This window comes from Miniopterus natalensis, chromosome 17 (assembly GCF_054644295.1).
Source record: "Miniopterus natalensis isolate mMinNat1 chromosome 17, mMinNat1.hap1, whole genome shotgun sequence".
Classification (NCBI taxonomy): Eukaryota; Metazoa; Chordata; class Mammalia; order Chiroptera; family Miniopteridae; genus Miniopterus; species Miniopterus natalensis.
In genome coordinates this window covers 25,484,241-25,509,920 of record NC_142097.1, presented here as the reverse complement: position 1 = coordinate 25,509,920, position 25,680 = coordinate 25,484,241, and the positions used below count along the sequence as shown (strand labels likewise).

The 25,680-nt window shown below is 54.4% G+C and overlaps 1 protein-coding gene across 5 annotated transcripts; it reads left to right on the top strand.

Annotated features, from left to right (window-relative positions):
• The first annotated feature begins 265 nt into the window (after nucleotides 1–265).
• MLLT6 (MLLT6, PHD finger containing) lies at nucleotides 266–25,564 on the top strand. 5 transcript variants are annotated; one of them, XM_087826151.1, is made up of 22 exons: nucleotides 266–416; nucleotides 1,616–1,695; nucleotides 2,166–2,220; nucleotides 2,459–2,568; nucleotides 3,435–3,538; nucleotides 3,794–3,887; nucleotides 6,148–6,315; nucleotides 6,977–7,075; nucleotides 9,520–9,739; nucleotides 10,148–10,762; nucleotides 11,209–11,390; nucleotides 11,621–11,729; nucleotides 12,894–12,960; nucleotides 13,162–13,307; nucleotides 13,780–13,977; nucleotides 14,081–14,169; nucleotides 15,310–15,659; nucleotides 16,077–16,167; nucleotides 17,434–17,790; nucleotides 23,145–23,180; nucleotides 23,732–23,851; nucleotides 25,181–25,544. In XM_087826151.1, the coding sequence occupies exons 1-22, from the start codon at nucleotides 308–310 to the stop codon at nucleotides 25,358–25,360; spliced, it is 3,579 nt and encodes a 1,192-aa protein (XP_087682277.1). In that variant the 5' UTR covers nucleotides 266–307; the 3' UTR covers nucleotides 25,361–25,544. The 5 variants fall into 5 exon arrangements, with proteins under 5 accessions (XP_087682277.1, XP_087682275.1, XP_087682274.1 ...); XM_087826149.1 differs by lacking the exons at nucleotides 23,145–23,180; nucleotides 23,732–23,851; nucleotides 25,181–25,544 and adding an exon at nucleotides 18,372–20,075 and having other exon boundaries at nucleotides 6,151–6,315; nucleotides 9,520–9,658; XM_087826148.1 differs by lacking the exons at nucleotides 23,145–23,180; nucleotides 23,732–23,851; nucleotides 25,181–25,544 and adding an exon at nucleotides 18,372–20,075 and having other exon boundaries at nucleotides 9,520–9,658.
• The last annotated feature ends 116 nt before the right edge of the window (nucleotides 25,565–25,680 follow it).

The window sequence follows — 25,680 nt, the reverse complement described above, 5'->3', positions numbered from 1 at the left end:
GCGCGGAGGGGGCGAACCCGGCGCGCGGCTCTCATTGTTGGGGGGCGGGGGGGCCCGTCGGGGCATGAGGGCGAGAGCACGGCGGGGGGGGCGGCCAGACCGAGCGAGCGAGGAGGAGGAGGAGGAGGAGGAGGAGGACGCCGAGGAGGAGGAAGGAGGAGGCAAAGAAAAGAAGCGGCGGCGGCGGCGGAGGAGGAGGAGGAGGGAGCGAGGAGGCGCGCGGCCCCCCGCTCCCTCCCTCCCCCCCTGACCCCCGACCCCCGCCGGCCGGCCCCCCGCCCCAGCCCCGGAGGGAGCTCATGGGAGTATGAAGGAGATGGTAGGAGGCTGCTGCGTATGTTCGGACGAGAGGGGCTGGGCCGAGAACCCGCTGGTCTACTGTGATGGGCACGCGTGCAGCGTGGCTGTCCACCAAGGTACGGGGGTGGCCCGCGGGGGGCGGCGGGACCCCGGGGGCGGCGCGCGCAGGGCGCCCTCGGCCGCGCCCTCCGGAGACCTCCTGGGGCTCAGGCGCCCCTCCCCCACCCCACCTGAAGGGAAGGGAGGCGTCGGGGGCTCCCCCCGCCCTGTCCTGGAGGACCGGGTCAGGCATTGTTTTCTAGCCTATTGTTCCAGTCCCGCGCCCCCCACCCCAAGTTGAGGGAGTTTGGAGACAGTCTAGGGGGCAATGAGTACACTCTCCGCGTCCCGAACCGCCAGTGTCGGGGCTGTTGCGTGAATGTTTACCATCGAGGTGTCCCCTCCTGCCTGGTTATTTTGGTCCGGGCTCCCTGAGGGAGAGGTCAAGGGGGAGTCATCCCCCCTCCCGCTTCCGGATACTGGGAGGAGCGTATTGGGAAGGGAGGAGAAGGGTCCCAGGGGAGAGGGGACTCCTAAAATCCTCCGGGGAAGAGCTGTGCATAGGGGAGAGGTTGTGCAGGGGGCCGGAATCGAGAAGAGGGCGGTTTGGAGTTTTCCCCAGCAGCACATGGTTCGGAGTTAACTCCTTGAGGAATCTTGCCGAGGGCGCAGGCTGGCATCTCCCGCCTGTCTGGCACAGCCAGCTGCCCACCCCACCCCCTTACTAGGACAGCCCTTAAGGTTCTAGCTGTTGGCTCTTCCCGCCACTCTCCTGTAGGTTACCTGTGCTGCACCTGCCCTCAGCCTGGACTTTTTACATGCCCTATTATAGTTAGAGGTAGAAGATAATGCCCCTGGACCCCCAACTTTTCGACTCTTATCTTACTGGCCCTTTAAGAAACGCACCCCCCCCCCCCATAACAACACAACTGTGTTCGATTATGTTAATGTTGTCCCTCTAGTTTTCTCTATTCCGGATGACCTCTGACAGAAGCTGGGAAACAGGTCCAGAAAGGGAGGGTCTTCTAGAGTTTAAGGTCAAGGACTCAGACTTCCTGCCCCTGCTTGGAGTATTTGGTTGTGTGGTTAAAGGCTGGCCTGTGCCCACTGGGCATTCTTTGTGGCCCTGCTCGCTAGTGAGTGAGCCCCAGACGGGGGAGCAGCCCCCCCTACAAGAACTGGCTGTAGTCCTTTAGAGTCACCCTCTTTCCCCACTTACTCTGGGAAAAGCTACTGCTGATAGATTTGCTCTGTGACTCTCCTCCTCCACCCCTAGCTTGCTATGGCATCGTCCAGGTGCCAACGGGACCCTGGTTCTGCCGGAAATGCGAATCTCAGGAGCGAGCAGCCAGGGTGGTGAGTTTGACACTCCCCTCCCCCTAGACCCATACACCTGAGCATCTCCCCTGGTTAAGCTAGGGAGACTCAGAGCTAGAGCTAACACTAGGGTAGGACTGTCACACAGGACTTCCTGTTTCCTGCACACCTATCACCAACCCCATCTCACCCTCAGCTCATCCCTCACTCAGCCCCATCTCAGGCAAGAGGCCTTTTATTTTTGTTTGCTTATTTGTTCGAACTTTTATTATGGAAAGTTTCCAACCTGTACAAAAGTAGAGGGAATACTATAAGGAACTTTATGTTCCCATCACTTCAACAGTTACCAGCTCGTGGCCAATCCTGTTTCTTCTATACCCCAACTCATTCCCCTATAGACAGTTTATCATTTCCTCCTGGGGCCCGTTGAATGTGTTTGGGGGGGCAGATCAGATCTCCACCCCTTTGGAAAGGCCCCCCTTAATCCCTGTGCCCCCTTGCATTGGCAGAGGTGTGAGCTGTGCCCACACAAAGATGGGGCATTGAAGAGGACTGACAATGGAGGTGAGGGGAACCCTGAGCTCCTGGGCTCACCTGCTGAGGTCAGCAAGGCCCCCTGAGCTGTGTCTGGGAAGGCAGGAATGTGTGTGTGTGGCAGGGGGTGCTTGATTTCCCTTTCCCAGCTGGCACTGGAATCTGATGGGAAAGCTATAGAGGACGGGACTGTCTGCGGTGTGGGGCTGTGAGGGGTCAGGGTCTCGGGCTTGCCATAGCAGCTGAGGCCTGCCCCACATTTCCCCAGGTTGGGCCCATGTGGTGTGTGCCCTCTACATCCCAGAGGTGCAGTTTGCCAATGTGCTCACCATGGAGCCCATCGTGCTGCAGTATGTGCCTCATGATCGCTTCAACAAGGTCAGCGGCCCCTGCCGTGCCCTCATACTAGTTCCCTCCCTCGCTGGGTCCCTCCACCTCTCCATCCAGTATAATTTGATTCTGTCCAACAGATACTTTCAGGGAATTCAGGAAGTGAGTAGGCACCTTTCACTGACAGACATGCTTATTCAAGTACTACCAGAGTTGATCTTAGCAAGCAGTTCATTCGTTCATGCACTAAACAAATTTTACTGAGTGCTTACTATGCGTCAAACTTGGGGCAAGGGACCACCAGGCACACAGTATTCAATACTGATCGAAACAGATGTGCTCCCTCCCCCATGGAATTCACACTCTTGTGTGAGAAGACTGTAAATATCAATAAACGGGCAAATAAAGTAAATGCAGTTCATGGTAAGTGCTGTGACGAAAACAAGGCACTGAAATAAAGAATACCTCGTCGGGGGCTTTCTTTAAATAAAGTGGTAAAGGGAAGAGACATTTAGGCTAAGAGCTGGAGGATGAGAAGGAGCCAGCCTTGAGGAGGGTGGGTTCCAGGTACTAGTCAGAGGTGAGAATGAGCTCACCAGGGAGCAAGGCAGACACAGTTGTTGACCTTACAGGGCTCACCATCCAAGAACTGTGCTAGCCATTATTTTAGCCATCAGCCACATGTGGCTATATAAATAAAGTGAAATACTGCTTAAAATTCAGTTCCTCAGCCACATTTCAAGTACTCAATAGCCTATATGGTTCATGGCTACTGTATCAGTGCAGTATAGAACATTTCCATCATCACAGAAAATTCTGTTGGATAGCACTAACCTAGGATAATGGGGAAAGGATGGAATTGAGGGGTCCCTTAGGTGGAAAGGAGGAAGGAACGATTGTGCTGTGTCCTGCAGACATGTTACATCTGTGAGGAGCAGGGCCGGGAGAGCAAGGCAGCCTCAGGAGCCTGCATGACTTGTAACCGGCACGGATGTCGACAAGCTTTCCATGTCACCTGGTGAGACCCCTACCTGCCCCTATGCCTCCCTCTCCAGGGTTCTCTGAGATCCCAGGCCAGCTATATCAACCCCCTCCGAGATTTGCCATGGACGGCCACCCATGGCTCATCCTAGCTGCTGTCTCCTTGGTGATTAGGACAGTGCTTTTTCTTGGATGGTCTTGGCCTTTCCCCAGCAGGGCCCAGGAGGGTAGAAGGGAAGAGGTTGGTCTGGTTTGTGGCCACACCCCTCTCAGGCTGACCTCTCTTGGTTAGTGCCCAAATGGCAGGCCTGCTGTGTGAGGAAGAAGTGCTGGAGGTTGACAATGTCAAGTACTGCGGCTACTGCAAATACCACTTCAGCAAGATGGTGAGTCTCGTCTGCCAGGGCGTGAATGGGTCAGTCAGCCATGGTTTAGAGGGCATGGGCTCTGGGCCAGGCTGGTGCCTGGTGCTGAGAAGACAGAGATGGAAGGATCCCAATGTCCCTGCGCTTGAGGAACTCCTCATTGAATGAAGAATAAATTGAACTATAGCCTGAGGAGTGTGCATCAGAGTTAAACTAGGCAGTTCACCCAGAAGAGAGAGCTCAGACCCTGCCTGTCAGTCTGGGAGGCTTCAAGGAAGAGGTAGCACAGAAGCTAATGGAGGTGGGAACAATAAGAGCCAACATGGGGTGGGGGTTTATTGTGCCCCAGCCTGTGTACTAAATTCTTTACATGCATTATTTTGTATGATCCTCCCAACAACCGTAAGAACTAGATGTACTGTATTTTCCCATTTTACAGATGAGTAAACTAAGACCTACTGAGGTTATGTAACTTAACTTACAGCATGTATGGGGTTTGAACAGGGAGTCTGATATGAAAGCTCCTTAGGAGCCTGCCAAGCAAAGACAAAGAGGAAGGAACTCCAGGCAGGGGGACTGGCATGGGCCAAGTCCTGAGAAGAGAAAGGATTTTGTGAGTAGCAGAACAGGGTGTTTGGTGGAGACAAAACAGGAGATGAGGCAGAAAAGTTCAGGCAGGGCCAGAGCTGGGCTTCCTTCTGCCCCAGGCTTCAGGGAGCCAAGGAGAGGCTGGAAAAGGGGTACTATCTCATGTTTATGGAAAGACCTGTATGTTCCAGAAGCTATGGGGTGTCCTGGGGAGGTAGGCTGTGGCCTGACTAAGATTGCAGCTTGGACCTCACCCGTAGGCCACAGGTTTGCAAGGCTATTTGTAAGCGGGAGGGTAACGTGATCAGATTTGTTTTTTAGGGAAGATTACCCTGGCAGGCACTAGGAAGCTGGATCCAAAGGGCCAAGGCTGGTGGCTAGGAGACAGCTGCAGAAGGGGGGAATGGAGGGATAAAGCTGAACATTTCTAGATAGACTTGCCTATGTGTGAGGGTAGCTGAGAAAGAAGGGGTTGAAGGTGATAGATAGGATCCAGGCTCTCAGTGCTGGTGGATGGGGCTTGAGCACCTGTGGGTGCTGTGAACGGGTGCAGCAGGCTTGTGTAGGATTAGCATCTGTCCTGGTCTACCCCCCACAGTCCTAGTTTGTGTCTGTTGCCCTGGTGTAATTATTAATAGTTCCCCCTTTCATTTTCAACTGTGTCCTGATTTGGATCATAAGTTACATGTTCACCTTGGTTTCAGGGTTTGATTATGACTTAGGATAAGGTAGGGAGATCAGTTTGGTTTATAGGAGGTGCCAAGTGAGAATATTCAGGTTTGGTGGCTGTCAGACCCCCAGGCAGGGTAGTAATGCCAGTCCCAGGTATATAAGCTAGGGCTGGAATTCCCAGGTGCCCATCATGGTAGGGTGAGTGAAGGTGTGAAGGGAACCATGAATGGGAGAGTCTTAAGAGCTTGGCATGGTAAGAGCAGTGCCCAGGGGAGCGATTGGGTCAGATGAGGTCTGAAATTAGTCCTTGGATTTGGCAATTGGGAGGTAGTGGGTGACCTTGGAGCAGCTGCAAGTCTGGGACAGGCGAAGCCATCACACTGGTTAGTGGGGAGTCTGTTAGCAGTGAAGGAAGGAGCAGGCCGTGGCTGGGAGGAGAGGCAGCATGAGGGTCATTTGGGGTTTTGCTGTGGATGTTTACTTCCCCCCTTCTTCAGGGCAGCAGTCCTTTGGGACAGAAGGAACCACTGTGTTTGCTGGAGGGGGCAACTAAGAACAAGGGAGAAGGGCTGATGGCTAGGGTGAAATGCCTGGAAGGAAGGATGGGGTGTGGAGTATAAAGGAGCAGTCGCTGCCACAAGGGTCCCCTATACACCCTCTACCCCGGGAAAGGAGGCACAGGTGGGCCTTGGCTCATGTTGCCAGAGGTGGGCCAAGAGGGCACTGTGGAAACAGGTGGGTGACAAGCAAGGACCTGGGCCCCAGTTCTAGCTCCAGCATGCCTTGCTGTAGCCAAAACACCCTTGTCTCTTCTGGGCCTGAGTTGCCAAATCTGTGTACTGGATGAGCTGGGGAAGCTCTAAGGAATGTCCTTCTGTTGAGCAGAGCATCACTGAGAATACAGGGTCCTTTTAGTGACGGGCAGAACAGGGGGTCTGGTCCCCAGGATCACGACCTTCAGGAGCCTTTTTCTAAGCTAATGAGAGGAGAGTTTGGCAACTCCTCTCAATTCTCTCCCCAGAAGACTTCCCGGCACACAAGTGGGGGAGGTGGAGGAGCAGCAGCAGCAGGAGGCAGCAGCGGCACAGGGGGAGGTGGCAGTGGCTTCATCACTGGCCGGAGCAGGTCAGCCTCACCGTCCACCCAGCAGGAGAAACACCCTTCCCACCATGAGAGGGGACAGAAGAAGGTAAAGTCCTCTCCCTCTACCTGTCCTGCCACACTCACAAACTCATACCTCTTTCAAGAAGCTACCACAAGGTGCTCCCAAGGCCTTGGGGCCTGTCCCCTTCCTTCCTCTGAGGCCACTGAGGGCAGGGAGGGGGCTGAGGAAGTGACATGGGAGGATCACAGAGGGTGACGTGAGGGCCTGGCTTCCATGGGGCTCTTTGTGTTTGTGTGGCTCCTCCAGTGTCCCCATACTCCCCAACACATGGCCCTGCACATTTGCACACATCTCCAGTCTAGCCTTGTGTTAGCCCAGTTTGTAAGTGTACATGCCTGAGTGCCCCTGTGCCTCATGTCACAGTATACCTGGCTCCCATCCCTCTGCACGGTTCCGTGTCCCCAGTGGACACCCTTGCAGGTGTGTGCTCATGTGTGTGGTGCTCTGTGTCACTGGTGTGATAACGGGACAGGCTATTTTTAGCAGGCAGAACGGATGAGGGGCTATTGACTCAGAGGAACTTGCCTGAGGCACTCCTGTCCAGTCAAAGTCCCCCAGTTCCTCCATAGGGGGAGATGACACCCACAACGCCCATCTTTGAGAGGGGTCCACTGCCCACATCCCCATATCATCGTCACCCCAAATGCTTCCCAACACCAATATCTGCTCACCTGTCCTTCCCCAGAGTCGAAAGGACAAGGAACGCCTTAAACAGAAGCACAAGAAGCGGCCTGAGTCACCTCCCAGCATCCTCACCCCACCCGTGGTACCTACAGCTGACAAGGTACTGCTGCCCACACCCAGGAGGGATGGCCACAGCAGCAGGGGAGAGGCAGGGTGTGAAGGGTCAGGGTGAGCCAGGGACCTGGGCATCCCCCACAGCTTCAGGTTAAGGTGCCTCTGCTCCCCACCTCAACCCCCTCTATACCATAGCCCCACCAATCACCAACCCAGGAGGTCAGGGGTGTGTGGGGGTTACCACCCTGCCTGTTGGCTGCCAGATTTTCACATCTGCCTTTGTCCAAACACAGAGCTTCAGCACTGGGCTCTTGTCTGTGAATACAGTACTCAGGCCAGTTCTCCAAGCTACAGCCCATTCCTCAGAGATAGGTAGAGAGGACCCCTTCTCTCTCACCCCTCCCCTTGCACCTCTCCCTCGTGTCAGGAAGACACCCACAGCATGTGACCTAACCAAAATCCTACTCTATGCTTGTTGGAGGGACTGAAAGTGTAGCCCATGGCAGGCCCTGACAACACCTTGGACCTCCTGATCATCCCATCTTCCCAGGAGGGGCATGGTATGTCAGGCCTGTCTCCAGAAATGGGTAACATCAGGATAAACAAATGGCAGGCCCTACCCGACGCCAAGGAGTCACTAATCCAAGCCAGAGCAGCCCTCTCTGCCCCTCCTTCCAGCTGCCTGCCCTCCCCAGGGAATGTGAACAGGGGCCCCCGGAGAAACTGCTTCCTCCTGTCACCATTATTGCTCCATTCACTTCCACTGCCTAAGGAGGTTGGCAGAGCTCTGGGCATCTTAGCAGGAGGCTCAGGTATCAGGTTTCTAGGGGGATGTTGCTGTGGCAACTGCCCCAGTAACCCCTCTCCCTGCCCTGCTTTCCAGGACTCACCTGGAAAAGCTTGTCATCTCTGCCCTCTGACCTTTCCCTGGGGCCTGCAGACAGGTGGAAAGAGAGGGCCAGAGATCTGGGAGCCCCTCAGTGGCTGGGTATCCCCTTGGGCATGTTGGAGCACTCTGCTCATCCCCTCCACCCGCCCAGCATTTCAGCTCCCCCCCTCCCCCCTCTCTCCCTTGCTCTCCGAACCACATCTGGCTCCCTTCAGAACTCCAGCTGTTGAAAAGAACAAAGAGGAAGAGGAGACAAGGGCTCCCCCCAGGGAGGGCAGCGCAGGGTGGCTCTCATTCTCCCATCCATCCTCCCTCTGGCATTTGTTGGTTTGTCTGCTGAGTACCCGGTCTCCACCAGGAGGAAAAGCCCTGTCCCTAGCAGTAATACAAACTCTAACTCAGTCACCACATGCCAGCCTCTCTTCTAGAACGGGATCTACGGGATGTGTAGGGATCAGCTCATTTAATCCTCAGAACAGTCCAATGAAGTAGGTATTTTGTTAACCCCATTTAATAAATGAAGAAACTGAGGAAGAGAGATTAAGTAATTTGCCTCAAAGTGCACAGCTAGTAAGTGGTAGAATCAAGATTTGAACCCATGCAGTCTGACTTGAAGGCCTGTACTCTTAACCACCACAGGTACTGTCTCTGCATTATATTAACAGCATCAGAATCATCATTATTGTCCCCACACTATGTATCTGGCATTATGCTCCTCGTAATTCTCCAAATAGGCATAATTAGCCCCGTATGGACACTGAAGCTCAGCAAGTTTGAGAGGCCATGCAACATAAACATGGCAGTAAATGCAGAGCCCACCAAAGCCCATCCTCCAACCCCTGCCCTGCCACCCTCAGAGAGGTTTCTGGGGGCCCCAAATATGGGAACAGTATATTTCAGTATAGTGTGGCAACTGTTGACATGGCTGATGGGGGTACATAGTGCCCTGGAAATAAAGAAAACAGAGTGACTTATTCCACCCCAGGTGTCCAGGGTGGCTTCATGAAAGAGGGGACTTCCAAGTTGGATTTTGAAGGAGGAGTTTTCCAGGAAGAATAAGAATAGGCTCTCCTGGCAGAGGGCTTGGTACTGCAAACTCAGGCTGTCTAGGAAAGGCGCAGAATGGCCAGGGAATAGGGTGTCAACAAGGTGGCTGCAGCTTGGGGTGAGCAGGGACAGAACGGTGGTGACTGAAGGGCCCAAGGATACAGCCAGGGCAGCCCTCTTTCCTGCCCACACCCCTTCCCAGCACAAGTCCGGCAAGTATTTCTTAAACAAGTGAATGAACAAATGAGTATATCAGTAAGACTCTGGGACTGTTTTATCTCTCTCCTACCTGAGGTGAAGGATAGACAGCTTCTTGGGTTCAGAGTGCTTACCTCTCCTCATACCCAGAAGTTCCACAGCTGCTTCCCCATCTTCCTAGCCTAGGGACTCCCACCACCATCTCCCTACCCAGAAGTCTTTCCTGAAGCTAATTCAGGACCCTCCCAGTAAAGCCCAGGTCCTGTGTGCTCCTGCTCCACTCCCAAGTCAGGGTGAAGCCAGGCCCAGGTAGCTCGTCTCAAGCCTTCCTCTCTCCTTTCTCCTCCCTCCTTCAGGTCTCTTCCTCAGCTTCCTCCTCCTCCCACCATGAGGCCAGCACTCAGGAGACCTCTGAGAGCAACAGGGACTCAAAGGGGAAAAAGTCTTCCAGCCATAGCCTGAGTCACAAGGGGAAGAAGCTGAGCAGTGGGAAAGGTGTGAGCAGTTTCACCTCCGCCTCCTCCTCCTCTTCTTCCTCTTCTTCTTCCTCCTCTGGGGGGCCCTTCCAGCCTGCAGGTGAGTGTGGGCAGGTGAGCCTCCTGGAGGAGGCTGGGAATGGGACAGCCTTTAGCCCTTAGCTTTTGTAGCAAGGGCCTTTGCTTATTAGTTTGCATCTCATTTGCTTCTTAAATTGGTTCAGGTTAAAGATGGAGGATCCCCACCAAATTATATTTCTCCAAACCCTCCCCTCAACCCTTCCCTTTTGAGTAGAACTCTTCTCTCCTCCCACTTTATCATAAGTGGGGAAGCTGGGGTGGGGGGGTCACTCATCCCAGGACAGAGACAGTGGCAGAGCTGGGACTAGAAACCAGGTTTCCCCATCACCTGACCAGAGAGAGAGTTCTCTCTCACTAGTGCACATTGGGAGTGGGAGGGAGGGAGGGATCTGGGATCCAGCTGTAATTCTGTTTTCCTTCTGTGCAGTTTCATCCCTGCAGAGCTCCCCTGACTTCTCTGCTTTCCCCAAGCTGGAACAGCCAGAGGAGGACAAGTACTCCAAGCCCACAGCCCCTACCCCTTCAGCTCCCCCCTCTCCCTCAGCCCCTGAGCCCCCCAAGGCTGACGTCTTTGAGCAGAAGGTGGTCTTCTCTGGCTTTGGACCCATCATGCGCTTCTCCACCACCACCTCCAGCTCAGGTCGGGCCCGGGCCCCATCCCCTGGGGACTATAAGTCTCCCCATGTCTTGGGGTCTGGGACCTCAGCAGGCACCCACAAGCGGATGCCCACACTGAGCGCTGCCCCTGCGCCTGCTGAAGAGACCCCTGAGACAGGCCTGAAGGAGAAGAAGCACAAAGCCAGCAAGAGGAGCCGACATGGGCCAGGACGTCCAAAGGGCAGCAGGAATGAGGAGGGCGTTGGGGCCCCAGCTGCTCCCTCCCTGCCTGGTGCCCAGCTGGCTGGCTTTACTGCCACTGCTGCCTCACCCTTCTCAGGAGGTTCCCTGGTCAGCTCTGGCCTGGGTGGTCTGGCCTCCCGCACCTTTGGGCCTTCTGGGAGCCTGCCCAGCCTGAGCCTGGAGTCCCCCCTGCTAGGGGCAGGTTAGTAACCTTTTGGGATGTGGGGCATCTGAGGGCCCAGGAAGGCTAGTGCTGGGATATAGGGATAAGCATGCAGTTAGAAGGAAATGTGATAGAAACTACTACAAAGGATAGAGATAAAAGATGGAAGTGACAGTCACTGCTAAGACTCTTCCCCGTACCCATCTTCTGCATGGTTGTAGTAGGAGAGATTGAGTTGTCAGTAGGACATGAAGAGTTTTGGTTGGGGTATTAGAAAAGCTGGGAATTCCTGGGCAGGGTAGTCTAAGTAGTCATGTCAAGTAGATATCACCCAGGCAAGAAGTGACATCTTTGCAGCAATTAGGTAGGTAAACTGGTGTGTGTGGCCAGATCCAGGGAGTGTTCCCCTGCTTCCTGAGCCACCTGACTGGAGGGGCTTGGGGAGTGGTGACTGTATGCTTCCCTCTGTGTCCTTGTGCCTGTAGGCATCTACACCAGTAATAAGGACCCTATCTCCCATGGTGGTGGAATGCTGCGGGCTGTCTGCAGCACCCCCCTCTCTTCCAGCCTGCTGGGGCCCCCTGGGACCTCTGCCTTGCCCCGTCTCAGCCGCTCCCCATTCACCAGCACCCTCCCCTCCTCTTCTGCTTCTATCTCCACCACTCAGGTGAGGACTTACTCCTGTGCTCCTCCATCCCTGGGCAGGTGGGGGACAGGTTGCCAAAGACCCCAGCCCTCCAATGGGAACTTGAGATATTGGACTTGATCACCAGAACTTCTCCCTCTTTCTGGTCCTCTCTCCTCCCTAGCACACCTGGTCCCCTCCACCTGGTAAGCACAGTTGTGCCCTAGATCCAAGAATAACCACCAGGCTGGACTCTACCTCCTTTCCCTCAGGTGTTTTCTCTGGCTGGCTCTACCTTTAGCCTCCCTTCTACTCACATCTTTGGAACCCCCATGGGTGTCGTTAACCCCCTCCTTACCCAAGCCGAGAGCAGCCACACAGGTATGTGAGTCTCTGACCCCATTCCCTTCTTCCCAAAGGTCTGAGGGGCACCCATCACCTGCATGTCACCCCCCAAAAAAGGATGGGAGGGCTTTCTGGCTGCCCCCTCCCTCTAGCCATTGCCCACCCTACGAAAAATTTTTTTTCACACACAACAAACCATGATACACTTTCACCTGCCCCTGGTGAGGAGTTGGGGCAGGACAGGGAAGAATTACTCCATCTCACAGGAGAAAGGCAGATTAATGCTCAAGGCAGTTGAAGTAGAGAAAGGCAGAGCTGGAACTCAAATTCTGGGCCCCGAACTCTAATCCCAGTTCTCTTACCGCCGCAGTATAGCTCCTAGCTGGCTTCACAATGAGCCTTTGGGAATCAGCGGGTACAGAGATCACACCAGCTGGGCAACCTGCTCTCAGGGTATATAGGAGTTAAAGGGGCGGGTCACAAGCGCCCCACCCTCTCCCTTGAGAGTCAGCCTAGCCCCAAAGAGCTGATTGGTGCAGATACACCACCTGGCCAGCTAGGGGGCGGGGCTTATCACCCCGCCGCTAGGTAGGCCTTAAAGATACCGAATCCAGAATTTAAGACCCGTCTCAGTAGACTAATTTAACCCCCCACAACTCAAATCGGAATTCTGTGTCCCAACCAAGGGCTTTGCCATCTAATTTGTGGGTTTATGAATATAAATGGTCATACAAAACATAACAGCTACAATTGTTAAGGGCTTCTTGCATGCAGCTTAACATTTCACATTTATTACCTTATTTTAATTCTCATAACAATCACTTCAGAGGTTAGTTTCAACCCCAAATCCAGAGCAAGTATCAGGTCCAAGTTCAACCCAGGACTGTCTCGACTCAAAATTTCTATAGCATTAAGCTTCCAGGAAAGAAATTGGGAGGTGGATCTGAAAGTAGCCAGGCAGCGGGAGTCTTTCTGCTTAGAGAAGGGAAGAGACCAGATCCATGGCTTTACCTCCCAAGGGTTTCCATACCAGGGTTCCCAGCGCCTCATGAGCTAGAACTGCCAGTCTGGGGTTCGGAGATCCTGGGGAAAGAGGTCTGCTGTAAGGTTCCAGATCCCATACCCACTTCCCAGGGGGGGACCGTGAGGCCAACTGGCACCCTTTCCCCGCTGATCCCTGCCCTCCCTTCTCCTTCCAAGAGCCAGACCTGGAGGACTGCAGCTTCCGGTGTCGGGGGACCTCCCCCCAGGAGAGTCTGTCTTCCATGTGAGGGAGGGGGCGGCGGCTTGGGGGAGGGCCTGGGAGCGGGGCTGGGGAAGCACTCCGGGAGGAGGGGGCGGAGAAGGGGGCACCTGAAGAGGGTGGGGTCCAGAAGGGGATGACTGGAACCCCTGAGGTGGGGAGGGGAGGAAGAGGGAGACAGGAGTGGTAGGTAAGCCTGAGCCCGGTATTCCCTTCTGACCCCAGGTCCCCCATCAGCAGCCTCCCTGCACTCTTCGACCAGACAGCGTCCGCACCCTGTGGGAGCGGCCAACTAGACCCAGCAGCCCCCGGAACGACTAACATGGAGCAGCTGCTGGAAAAGCAGGGCGACGGCGAGGCCGGCGTCAACAGTGAGGAGGGGGGCTCAGGGCTGGGAGACCTGCCCTAGGACCCCCAGACTCGGTCCCCTTTTCCCTAAAGTCCCCAAACATCTTTAAGGTTCCTCTCCTCGCCCTACCCCAGCCCTAACTCTTGCGAAGCTCAGCCTCACCTTTAGCTCTTTGTAGGCCCTGTTCCTGGCTCCGCAGCCTCTGCACCCTGCTTTTGGCCCTCCCGGACTCCTTGTTAAGCCCAAACTTCCGCCTGTCTCTTCCCTCCCAATCACAAGGCCTCAAACCCAGCCTCAGGCCCCGCCCCTGGTCCTCACACCTGCGGCTCCCCAGGTCCCGCCTTTCCTAGCTCACCTGAATGCCTTGCTTGCCCGCGCCTTCTTTTCTAGGTCTCTTTTGGATTTCCTCCGCCAGGCCCCGCCCTCTATCCCCTGACCCCGCCCCCAGCCATCGCCCCGCCTCTCCCTCAGGCGCTCTCGCCCTCTTTCTGCAGTCGTGGAGATGCTGAAGGCGCTGCACGCGCTGCAGAAGGAAAACCAGCGGCTTCAGGAGCAGATCCTGAGCCTGACGGCCAAGAAGGAGCGGCTGCAGATTCTCAACGTGCAACTCTCTGTGCCCTTCCCCGCCCTGCCTGCCGTCCTGCCTGCCGCCAATGGCCCTGTTCCTGGGCCCTTTGGCTTGCCTCCCCAAGGTAAGGGGAGCTCACCCAGCCCGGGAGTGGGGGCCTCTGCCGGGCTCTAGGAACAAGCTCCGATTTCAGCCCTGACCTCCTTCGCTGATCCCCACTCCCTCAGTCGGCAGCAGCGATTCCTTGAGCACCAGCAAGAGCCCCACGGGGAAGAACAGTCTCGGCCTGGACAACTCGCTGTCCACGTCTTCGGAGGTGGGCACTGCGGGGAGGGGCACTCGGGAAGGGCGGGAGAGGGGAGGCGCAAGGGCCTCCTGGTTCCACCTCCACCCTGCAGCTATTGGAGGCTGAACAGTTAAGTGATTGGCTGAGCAATGAGCTGATTGATCCTTTCATTCCTTCATTAGATAAGTAATAATTATGAGGTCTCCACTTAGTACCAGGCACTGGTAAAGCAATCAGTGAGGAAAACGGACGCAGTCCTGCTCCTGAAAATAGGCTAACTCTAACAAAACAGTCAGTAATTACAAACCGGGGAAAGTGCTAAAATGGGAATAATTTGAGGGCTGTGAGGAAGAATGGGAGGGTGGGATTCTTATGTAGATATAAGGTGGTTAGGGAAGGCCTCTGTGAGAAGTATTTGTGAAGGGTTTATTACAGTGCCTCACACAAAAGGATTCCTGTGTAATTGGTGGTGGCTGGGGGAGCAGTTTACTATTGTTATGTGTGGTTATTATTGAAATTAAGCAAACTAGTTTCTTGTCCTCTCTGCCACTTACTGTGTGACTTGGGCAGTAATAATCATCATAATAACTAAGATCAATTGCACATTTGCCCTTTGTCATGTCCTGTGCTGAGACTTTTAAAACATTGGTTTGTTTAGTCTTCACTGTGGAATGGGTAGTTATGGAATAGGCACTACTGTTTACCCCCATGTTATAAGTGAGTAAACAGAGGCAGAGAAGCCACCCAAGCCACTGAATTGTGGACATAGGTTTGAACCTGAGCCTGTCACCCTAGCTGTCTGCAGAGTTGCTGAGCCTAAGACTCAGTGGTCACCTCTGAAGCGGGAAGAATGAGATAGTGCAGGTTGAGCACTGAACTCTGGGTCTGGTTTACTAGATGCTCACTACCATCATTGATGTTTAGCGGTAAACTAGGATAGTGACAGGCGCTGGGCCCCCAGGAAGTGGTCTGTAAACATGATTTGTGTAGACATTTAAGATTCTTAGCCTTAATCCTGAGCCTTGCTTCTTCCTTCTGGGTGGCTCTGCCTGGGGGTGAGGTGGGGGTGGCTGTGCTCTATCAGAATGTTGGTGGGTGCTGGGCTGGGGGCCAGAAAGGTCATGCTGGCCCCCTGCTCCTCTGACCCCACCCTTCCCCCTCCCTCCCCAGGACCCACACTCAGGCTGCCCAAGCCGCAGCAGCTCGTCGCTGTCCTTCCACAGCACGCCCCCACCGCTGCCCCTGCTCCAGCAGAGCCCTGCTACTCTGCCCCTGGCCCTGCCTGGGGCCCCTGCTCCGCTCCCAACCCAGCCACAGAATGGGCTGGGCCGGGCACCAGGGGCAGTGGGGCTGGGGGCTATGCCCATGGCTGAGGGGCTGTTGGGGGGGCTGGCGGGCAGCGGGGCCCTGCCCCTCAATGGGCTCCTTGGGGGGTTGAATGGGGCTGCTGCCCCCAACCCTGCAGGCTTGAGCCAGGCTGGTGGGGCCCCCACGCTGCAGCTGCCAGGTTGTCTCAACAGGTGAGGGAGAGCTCAGTCTGGGGAAGGGAACGGGGAGGCTGGCTCTGGGAGGGACTCCCCCCAAACACCCACAGTCCCCCAAAAGGAAAAATGTCCTCCGATCTTATAGGGTATAAAATCTAGTCACCTCTTGGCCCCAGGTACTCCCTAGATGTTAGATATGAGTGCCCTTTGGACAGCAACTCTCTAGACAAAACTGTTTATTTCTTGTACCCCAATCTAGGTTTTCCTTCTGGGAAAGTTTTTCCATCTAACTTACCTCTTGCTATACTCTCTGAGCTCAGTTTGTTTCTCTTTAGTCCTCTAAAATTGCACATCCCTGCCTGTCTCCACCTGGGTCTGAGGGAGTCTGGGAGCTTGGGGGGGTAGTGTTTCCCTGTCCCTTCCCATGGTCTGTATTTTGTCCCCCTGCCTCAGCCTAACCGAGCAGCAGAGACACCTCCTGCAGCAACAAGAGCAGCAGCTCCAACAGCTCCAGCAGCTCCTAGCCTCCCCACAGCTGACCCCGGTAATGCCCTCCCTTCCCAGGCCATCTCCCCTCTCCAGCTCTGCTAGAAGGGCCCACCCATCTCAGAGAGTCTGGGCCAGCTTAGGGAGGGAGAGCAGCCCCAGGCTGGGCTGAGGTTGCACCTGTGGGACTGGAGCATCCCCTATGGGACAAGAGGGTTAAGGGTTGCTCTCAGAACCCCCTAGGCATTGGGGACGGGATGCTGTAGTGGCCCTGATCACATCCTAGTGAGATCAGGCCTAGAGGGTGGCAAGTCTTGTTATTGAGCATTTCCAATCCCACGCCCAAGGATCTTTAGGGGGAAACTTCAGAGTCTGTGTGGAGAGTTGGCTGAGCAGGTGACAACCCCTCAACCGGAACAGCCCCTTTTTGGTCTGTCTTATATGTTGGGCTATGCTAAGATTTCCTTTGGAGAAAAGGAGTTGTGTCTTTTAAAAAGAAGGGAGTTGAGCCAGCAGGTGTGGCTCATTGGTTGAGCATCAACTCATAAACCTGGAGGTCACAGTTCGATTCCTGGTCAGGGCACATGCCTGGGTTGTGGGTTCAGTCCCCAGTAGGGGCATGCAGGAGGAAGCTGGTCAATAATTCTCTCTCATCACTGATGTTTTTGTCTCTCCCTCTCCCTTCCTCTCTCTGAAATCAACTTTTTTAAAAACATATTAAAGGCATTACCCTTTAAAAAATAAAGGAGGGAGTTGAGTATATATAAATAATAATCATTTTCACATAAAGAAACATCAGAAAGAGACACAAAAATCTAATTCAACTGGTTATCTCTAGGGGCCAGATAGAAACGGGTAGGAGCAAGATTTCCTAAGGTAAACCACAATATATTGTTTTGGTTTTTAGAATACTTGAAAATGCTTTGCCTACTCAAAGCAAAAATAAATGAATCTGAAATGAAAAACAAAAAAGAAGGGGAGTTGAAAATTATTGACCTAGTTTTATGTTTTCCAACTTCGGGTTTTACCACCTCTGGGAGCATTTGTTGTTATTATAGTGACTAAGAAACTGACTTATTGACTGGAGTGGGGCCGGGGATGTTAAGCACCCTGTGCTTGGCCGGTATTGCCCCACTTGACAAACCCTGATGGTGTGCAACCACTTTCTTGTCCACATGGGGAGACTGAGGCCCAGAGTGGGGAGTTAGAGACAAGAGAACCTTGACCATCTCCTGCCTCCAGTGTGATGGGATGGGGCCTGGGCCAAGCAGGGCAAGCTGGCCTCAGGGACCACTGGCCAATGAGCAGTCTGGCCTACTTGCAGGAACACCAGACCGTTGTCTACCAGATGATCCAGCAGATCCAGCAGAAGCGGGAGCTGCAGCGGCTGCAGATGGCCGGGGGCTCCCAGCTGCCCATGGCCAGCCTGCTGGCAGGAAGCTCTACCCCACTGCTGTCAGCGGGCACTCCTGGCCTACTGCCCGCAGCATCTGCCCCACCCCTGCTGCCCGCTGGAGCCCTGGTGGCTCCCTCCCTCGGCAACAACACAAGTCTCATGGCTGCAGCAGCTGCAGCCGCAGCAGTAGCAGCAGCAGGCGGCCCTCCAGTCCTGACTGCTCAGACCAACCCTTTCCTCAGCCTGTCTGGGGCAGACGGCAGTGGCAGTGGCCCCAAAGGAGGGGTGAGTAAGGGGCCCGGGGCTGCCCTGTCTTCCTGCTGTGGGATGGGCAGAGGTGGAGCATCAGAAGGTATAACAGATGCATCATTAGAAGGAGGAAGTGACCCCTAGGTCAGCAAAGCACCCTGCTCCAGACTCCAGGGCTTCTGCTAGAACCTGGGGTAACCTCCTGCAGATCCAATAAAGATGCACTCTGAGCATGGACTAACAGTAAAAGGACCAATTAGAAAAGAGCGTTCCTCTGGGAAGACCAATTAGAAAAGGCTATTTCCTCTCTGAGTAGAAAGAGATGATGCTCTGGGTAGGCCATTTCCAGAAACGCTCTCCCTCTTTCCTCTGAGGTTATACTGACAGGAACACAGGGTGCTGGCTTTGACTGGAACATGCCCGCTTAACCAGGCACCGTTGTACAGAGCAACCCCCATCCCCAACACGTTGTTGACTTTGGTGTACACCTGCCAGAGCCCAAGTCAGGGCTCCCTCACTGTACCCTACAAAAGCTTTCTTGATCAAGGAGCTGTTCTCAACTGGGCGTTAGGACTAGACACTTCCCAAAGCCCCAGCCTCCCTTCCTCTCTTTCCAGACCGCTGACAAAGGAGCCTCAGCCAACCAGGAAAAAGGCTAAATCCACCCACACCTCTTCTGATCCCCAAAGTGGAGGGGGCAATCCTGGTTTGAGGGGGTTCTAGCCTGGACCAGGTACCTGCGCCCAGACCCTGGAGAGTCCCAGCCCAGAGCACATGCTGAGACCTGGCGAGTGTGGGGCGCACGTGGTGCTGAGGACTGAGACCAAGAGGGGAGCTCCTTCTATCTGGCCTCTTTCCCCTCTGCACAGACCCTTTGTGAGGGGTTCAGAGGGAGGACAGGCTCCAAGCCAACCTAGGAGCCCCTACTCTCAGCAGATATGTTGCGGTTCCTCAAAGAGCAAAGTGGGCCATGGCATAAGTGGGGGTAGGTTGGACCCTCCACATAAAATGGATCAGCACTTGCATGGGGAGAAGTGGGGGACAGGCCCTGGGCCTGTCCCTGCGCAGAAATCTGTTATGGAAGAAGGGGTGGCCCTACTGTACCTGCAATTTCTTCCCAACTTGGGCAGATGGCAGGAGGGATCCCTTAGATTGTTTCTCACCAGTCCCTTTCCCCTGCCCCCCAACAAGGGTCACAAGCTGAGCTTGTAAAAGCCCACAGACTAGGAGGCTGAGGAAGGGGCAGGTTGGCCTCAAACTCAGCTCAAGCCTCCCCATCTCTGGGGGGAGCCCAATGATGGGTTGGGCAAGGGGTGGGGTGGGGGGGAGGCCCAGCCCCCTGGGTACCCTGCCCCGTTTTGCACTATTGGATTTAGGAGTGCCGAGGGTGGGGAGATGGAGCTAGCTGCCTGACTCAGAGTGTGTGTGTGTGTGTGTGTGTGTGTGTGTGTGTCCCTCTACCTGGGGCAGCCGAGGGCAGGGATAGGAGCAGTGCTCAGAAGGAGAGCTCCCAGCTCTTGTTTGCACCCTCCCCACCTCACCAACTTTGGTCCCTTTCTGGGGCATGAATGGTTAACAAAAACCAGAACAGTACTCCAATATTGGAGAGTAACTGGGGGCTGAGGGCTTTGAATCAGGGTAATATCCTGCCTTCCCTTCCCCAGATCCCACATGGTCTCAGTGCCCCTCCCTGCCCCAGCTCCCCTGCCCCCACTGATAGTTGGTCCTGATTCCCTGGCACAAGGGGAGCCCCAGGGATTAGGGGACAGGGCAAGGGAGGGTAAAGTGCCACTTCCTTTAGTGAAGATCTCCCAGAATTAGCCAGCCCACTTCCTGCACCCTACCCCCACCCTCACCAACCAGGGGAGACTTAAGCTTAAGCTGACCTAACAACTGTCCCTTCACCCACCAGCTACTTCCCGCAGGGTATAGTGGGCAATGCTTAGATTCTCACCTTCAAGGGTCCCCACCTGCCCAGAGCTTTGGCGGCAAAGGCCTAGGGGCCAGTGGGACAGCCAGGAGAGGGGCAAGGTTGAAGCCTGTGTCTGTGTCTGTGTTTCAGTTGCACTGGGGTTGGAGCCAGGAGAAGGCATTTCCAGCTTTCCCTGATGCTCATGTCTTGTCAGTCTCTTTGCATGTGTGCATTTTGTGTGTGTGTGTGTTTCTGTTTGGGTTTTTGTTGGTTTTTTTTTTTAAATAAAGAAAAGAAGATGTGTATATTTTTGGCAATGACAGAAACGTAGTGCAGATATATTTTTGCCTGTGCTGCTCAACTGGTTTTTTTCTGATACTGAAAATAATATTAATATTACTGTTGATAAGACTTTGTAATATGTTAGGGAGCTGATAATGGAGGGGGGTGAGTGGGAAACCTTTTCAGAGGCAATTTCTTAGGCACTTGCAAGGGCTTGGGGGGAGGGGGGTGGCAGTTGTGATGACCTCAGAAATACTCACTTTTTATTAATGCTAAATATCAGTTAGAAAGAAATGATAGAATTCAGCATTTTATTAATCTTCATCTATTAAGCTATATAACTCCCTGCCCCCAAATCACTGAAAAGAAAAATAACCTTCAGAGATTCTTAGAAGAGTTGTTCATTCACACCCACTCCCTTGCCCAAGGCCAACCCACTTGGAGCTGAAGTCAGCTTCTGTTCTGGATGGCGAGGGAAGTAAACTGGCCCAAGGCTGCTGTAGCAGGGAGTAGAGGTCCAAATGATTTAGTGCACTGGAACCATGACCTCCTTCCTCCCTCCCTGCACCTGAGTCTGGGGTTCTCATCTCCAAGAGTCTATGTTTTCCAGCTTTCCCAGGCTGGGTGCAGCAGCAGGTAGTCAGGTTAGATTTGAAGGTGGGACCTAGGCTGAGTATGGATTGGTGCTGTCCCTCAATTTGGGTGGGGAGGGGCAGGAGAGAGGTAGTATATTTTCATCTTTTAGGGAGCTTTATAATAAGAAAGGTCTAGAGATCTTCAGGAAGGAGCAGGGTCGCAATGTAGGGGGATGGCTATGCTGACCTAACCCTCTTCTCTCAGACTCCGTCCCTTTTTCCAGACAATTTGGATGGGGAGTGGGAAGGGATGCAGATTTGTAGATCACTGTCTAGGGGAGGGAAAGGATGTGGTTTGCAGGGCAGAAGTGGAGTTTGAAAATGTATGAGAGTGGAGTTTCATGTGTCATCACCCTCGACTTGGAGATGTGAATGAGGTGTGCGTGCAGAGCCACTGGCCTTGAGGTCACAACTGGTGCATGTGTGTCAGAGCTGTAAGGGACCTGTCTTTAGGGGTCATTTGAGCCAGCTCCTCACTTCAAAGGGGATACCTCCTAGCCTCAGAGGGACAGGAGCGTGGGCAGAGCCAGGACCTGGCCTCCTGGTCCTCTGATTCCCCCCCCCCCCCCACTGCACCACCTCCACATGGCTGTCTGGCTGTCCTTGTGTGTGTGATATATGGTGTGAGTGCAGGGCTGTGCCCAGGATGGGAGGGTATCTATGTAGCACTGACTGTCTTAGCTCAGAGCTGATGGATCCTCTCCATGGACAATATGACACTTTAAAGGTTGCTTTTTAAAAGATTTTCCTGTGTGTGAGTTTTTCCCCCTCAGGCCCTAGGGTCTACTGCTGCCTCCAGGTGCCCTTACCTTGAGGCTGAGGAGAGCACTCCTGCCATTCCTGTTCTGTGTTCTAAGGAAGTACTCCTAGAAAAAAACCCAGACAAGTGAGGGGTCAGAGCCAGAGGCAGCTCTGATTAAGGGTGATCTTCACACTTCCCTTTCCCAAACTAGAAATGCAGACAAGTTTTCAAAGGCATAGGCCCTCCCTGCCAGCTTCCAGCATCTTCCTTGGTGTGTGGTAGGCCAGAGTTAGGGGTAGGCAGCTTAGTCCCAATTCTTCTTTATCCCAACTTATTTTCCTAGGGACAAGTGTCTGGAGGGATTAAAGACACATCAGTCAGTTGAGAATATGGAGGAAGGTAGGGCCCGGTACCCTGGCTTTCTCCAGTTACATCAATCAGATTAAAAGTGTCTTAGCTCCTGACCATTCTGACTTGATATACTGAGAAGCTGGGGACTAACGGGTGCCTTTATTGCCCTTTATTTGCTTCCTCCAGCCCAACTTGGGACTTAGGTGGCAGGACTGGAGACTCAAACCCAGACCCACCCCACCCCCATTCCATCCCAGCCCGTCTCAATGTAGCAGACCCTTCCTAGGGGAGCGGGGAGGGGAAGCCATGGTTTGCAAACCCAGGGCTCCTTTTTCATTCTTTCTAAAACCTTTATATCCTCAGCCCAAAAGGCAATGCCCCCCCTGCCACCTCCAAGCCTGGAATTGTGCATAACCCGGATCTTGTATCTTTGTATAACGGATGTTATTTGTACGAAGGGCAGTTCGTAAACAGCACTTGTTCTTTTAATAAAAGAATGTTTTACAAAAAAAAAAAATCAAAGAGACCCTGCTTTGTCTGGCTTTATTGAAGGGAAAGGGAGGTGGCCTGCCAACTGTGGGAGCCTTGGGGGTGGAGTGGGGGGGATGGGCTATTACATTTCTTTAAGCACTCAAAATAGTAGAACGCACAAAATACCCAGGCTGCGCATTGACCATTCAGAGATACCTGCGCCCCACCCACAAGGATATGGTATAGCTCCAGGTGACATGTGCCCGCCCTGCACTTCTGGAAGCACTGCCTTAGACTCTGCTGGAGGGAACGGCTCCCGGGGGGCGGGATGTGGCCCACGAGCGCCGGCGAGGAAACGAAAAGCGATGCTCCGCGGCTCATTCCGCAGACAAGCAGGTGCCAAAGAGGTCGCTGGGAGAGCCCAGCTCACCCCCGCAAGAGGCCAGAGGAGGCTGCGGGACTGGCGCTCGTCTGGGCTTCCAGCGGTTGGGCTGGACCCGCGCAGGCCTTCGGCCCCCACCCGCACGGAACCGCGCGGCGTCTTCCGGGCCGAGGCGGGGCCGGGCCGAGGCGGAGGCGGGGTGAGCGGAAAGGTGACCGGGGGAGCGGGGCGGAGCCCGAGTGGCGTGGCGGCGGGGCCCGGCATGAGCGGCCTGGGCGGACTCCTGCGGCCGGTGGCCTGGGTGAGCAGCCCCCGCCGCGGCGCTGCCGACCCCTCCTCTCCTCCCCATGCCCCCCGCCCCCAGCTCCGCCCGCCTGCCCCCGGCGCGGCGACGCCGGCTCTGCGGCCCTCCCGAGCGCCCGCTGCGTGCCAGCACCTCCCCAGCGTCTCTCTGTCCCGTCTTGTGATACCGTTTTCTTACCCTCATTTCTCCTTACGCCATAAGCGGTCGGCGCTTCCTTCCCGGATGACTTCCCTCTGGAAGTTCTCCGCTTTCCACTGACTTTATTTTTCTGTTTCCAAACCACCGTCTGGTGATGACTGCGTGCCTTGCAGAAGCTGAACCAGAGGCGTGACATCTCCTCCTGGCTGGTAAGTACCCCTAGTTTCCCCTTCTCTCTGCGCAAGTTCCCCAGGCCCAGAGACCCCAAAGGTAGAGCCCAGGAAAGGGAACCAGAAAGGGTCAGCCCTGCTTCCTGGGCTCCAGCCTTCGATTGTCTTGCCCGTGGCCACCTGCCATGGTTCAGGGGAGGTAGCCTGGACCAACGGGCACAGGGCAGAGAGGCAGGCTTCTGTGCTGGAGACAGCAGTGCGTGATAAACCAGGCCCCAGGTGCAGTTGGCCTGCTTAGCTGCAGGATCCCCGCCCTCTCCTCCTTAGCACCTGGGTGGAGCCAGGGTTTTCAGAGAAAGCAGCTGGGTCCCCTAACTGAATGCCTGCAAGGACTTGAAATTCCCGATCTGGAGCTCAGGGTACTTTCGATGTCTTGGGGGGGAATGTCCTTGCAGAGTGTCTTAAGATCAGCCTCCTGCAGAGGAAGCCAGCCACAAGCCAGGGCCAGTGGGAAATCAGACAAAGCCATAGGCAGGAAAGTGCTTCCGGGACCGGGGCTGACCCCAAACTCCTCATCTTCCCTGCCATAGGCCAAGTGGTTCCCCAAAACCCCAGCCAAGCCTGTGGTGGCCCAGAAAACACCCATCAAGGTGGAACTGGTGGCAGGGAAAACCTACAGATGGTGTGTGTGTGGCCGAAGCAAGAAGCAGGTGAGAGACCCCCTCCCCCATCCCATTGACATATGACACCCCTGGTTGGGAAAGCAAGGTGTCTCCTGGGAGCTCCCTCTCAAGAAAAAATACTCTCAGGCTGGCGCACCCATAGCCTTGAGCTCTGTTCTCTGTATCAACCCTTTGAGATGAGCCAAGAGATACAGAAACTTAGTCGCATAGCCGGGCGGGTGGCGCCCAGGGTCCTGGACTTGGCTTCTGATGGGCCCTCCTTTTCAGAGGGCTCATTCCAGACTCCGCTCTAAGCACTGAGAGACTTGCCTCTCTTCCTCTCTCCTAAAAAGCACTTGGGCCAAAGGTTCCCAGCCCTGGAACCCCAACATTGAGAAGACTCTGCCCAGCTTTGCTACCCCCAAGTCCCCCTTCCCAGTGTCTTCTGAAAATCCACACACCAGTTTGACTTTCCTGGTTGTGGCTGTCTTCTCAGCCTGGCTTCCTGCTCCCAACTCATTCTCCCTCCTTCCCCAGGAGCCTCTCATCCAGCAGGAACCGCTCCATATTCTTAGCCTCCAGGGCCCCTTTCCTTCCCCAGCTGAGCTCTGAACTGTTTTCCTCCAAGCAGTGTGGCATGGAGCCACAGTGTCAGCAGCCCTGCTTTGCCACAGATTTGACTTTGAGCAAGTCCTCATGAGGGTGGAGCAGTGCTAAGGGAATGCCAGCTGCAGAGTGGCTGACTTAGTGGCATATTTCCCTCAGCTCCCCTCCCACTCCACCCTGACTCCACCTCTGTGGACCTTGGTTTCCATTACCGTCTCTTTTGAACACCTCCTGGGAAAGACTGGGAGTGTACGCTGGCACTAGGCAGTCAGTTCACTGTAAGTCACCCCCTTCCTCCCTATAACATCCACTCCATTATAAAATGCTGTTGTTTCCTGAAGCCAAAAAAATTGATACCCCAGTCTTAAAGCCCTATGATGCACCTAGGCTCTCTCCAACCCAGTTTTTACCAAGAATGTGGGGAAAGAAATGAGTTTCATGAACCAATGGAGACACTGCAATTAAAAAACTATTCGTGTAAACAGTGCTGATACCTAAGACCCCGTTTCACCTTGAAAATCCTGTCCTTGTGCCTTGGAGACTAATGCTGTAATGACTCAAACTTACTGAACACTTACTGTATGCAAAGTGCATAATAAATGGTTATTATTTCCTTGGGACAACTCAACTTTTATTACCCTCACATTACAGGTGAGAGGTAAACTAGTGTTGCTCAGGAGCCTGAGCCCAAACCACTGTGCACTGCTTCTCCCAGACCTGCCCAGTCCCATCAGGTGGGGCCAAGTCACTAACTTCTCTTTCCCTCACCAGCCCTTCTGTGACGGTTCCCACTTCTTCAAACACACTGGCCTTTCCCCACTCAAGTTCAAAGCCCAGGAGACCCGAACAATGGCCCTATGTACCTGCAAGGCCACTCAGAAGCCTCCGTACTGCGATGGTACCCACAGGAGTGAGAGGGTGCAGCAGGCAGAAGTGGGCTCCCCACTCTAAGCAGGTGGCTGCTGCCCAGCCCCAAACCTCTCTGACATGCACCCTCTTTGTGAAGAAGGAAAGTGAGTGCCAAGCACAAGAAGGCATCATCCAGGGACCCCAGTACCCACAGCTGGCTTGCTTCCCATAACCTGAGGTCTCCAATCTGGGAACAGGTCCCTGGTTTAACAGCTGCTGGTAGAGAAGGTGGATTAAACAAGTCTGCCTGTCCAGAATGGTATCCTTGTGGTCACTGGTGTTCTGTGGTCTTTTCTGGATCCTAACCTAGTCTGGGGGCAAAGGGTGGAGATAATTCTGGTTTATTCCATATGGGGTCTCCC

Bases quoted from the DNA above. Each gene is read 5' to 3' on its own strand.
- MLLT6 (XM_087826151.1), top strand. From the start codon at position 308: ATGAAGGAGATGGTAGGAGGCTGCTGCGTATGTTCGGACGAGAGGGGC. The intron at 1,696-2,165 runs GTGAGTTTGACA...TTGCATTGGCAG, and splicing joins AGGAGCGAGCAGCCAGGGTG to AGGTGTGAGCTGTGCCCACA. The intron at 10,763-11,208 runs GTTAGTAACCTT...TTGTGCCTGTAG, and splicing joins GTCCCCCCTGCTAGGGGCAG to GCATCTACACCAGTAATAAG.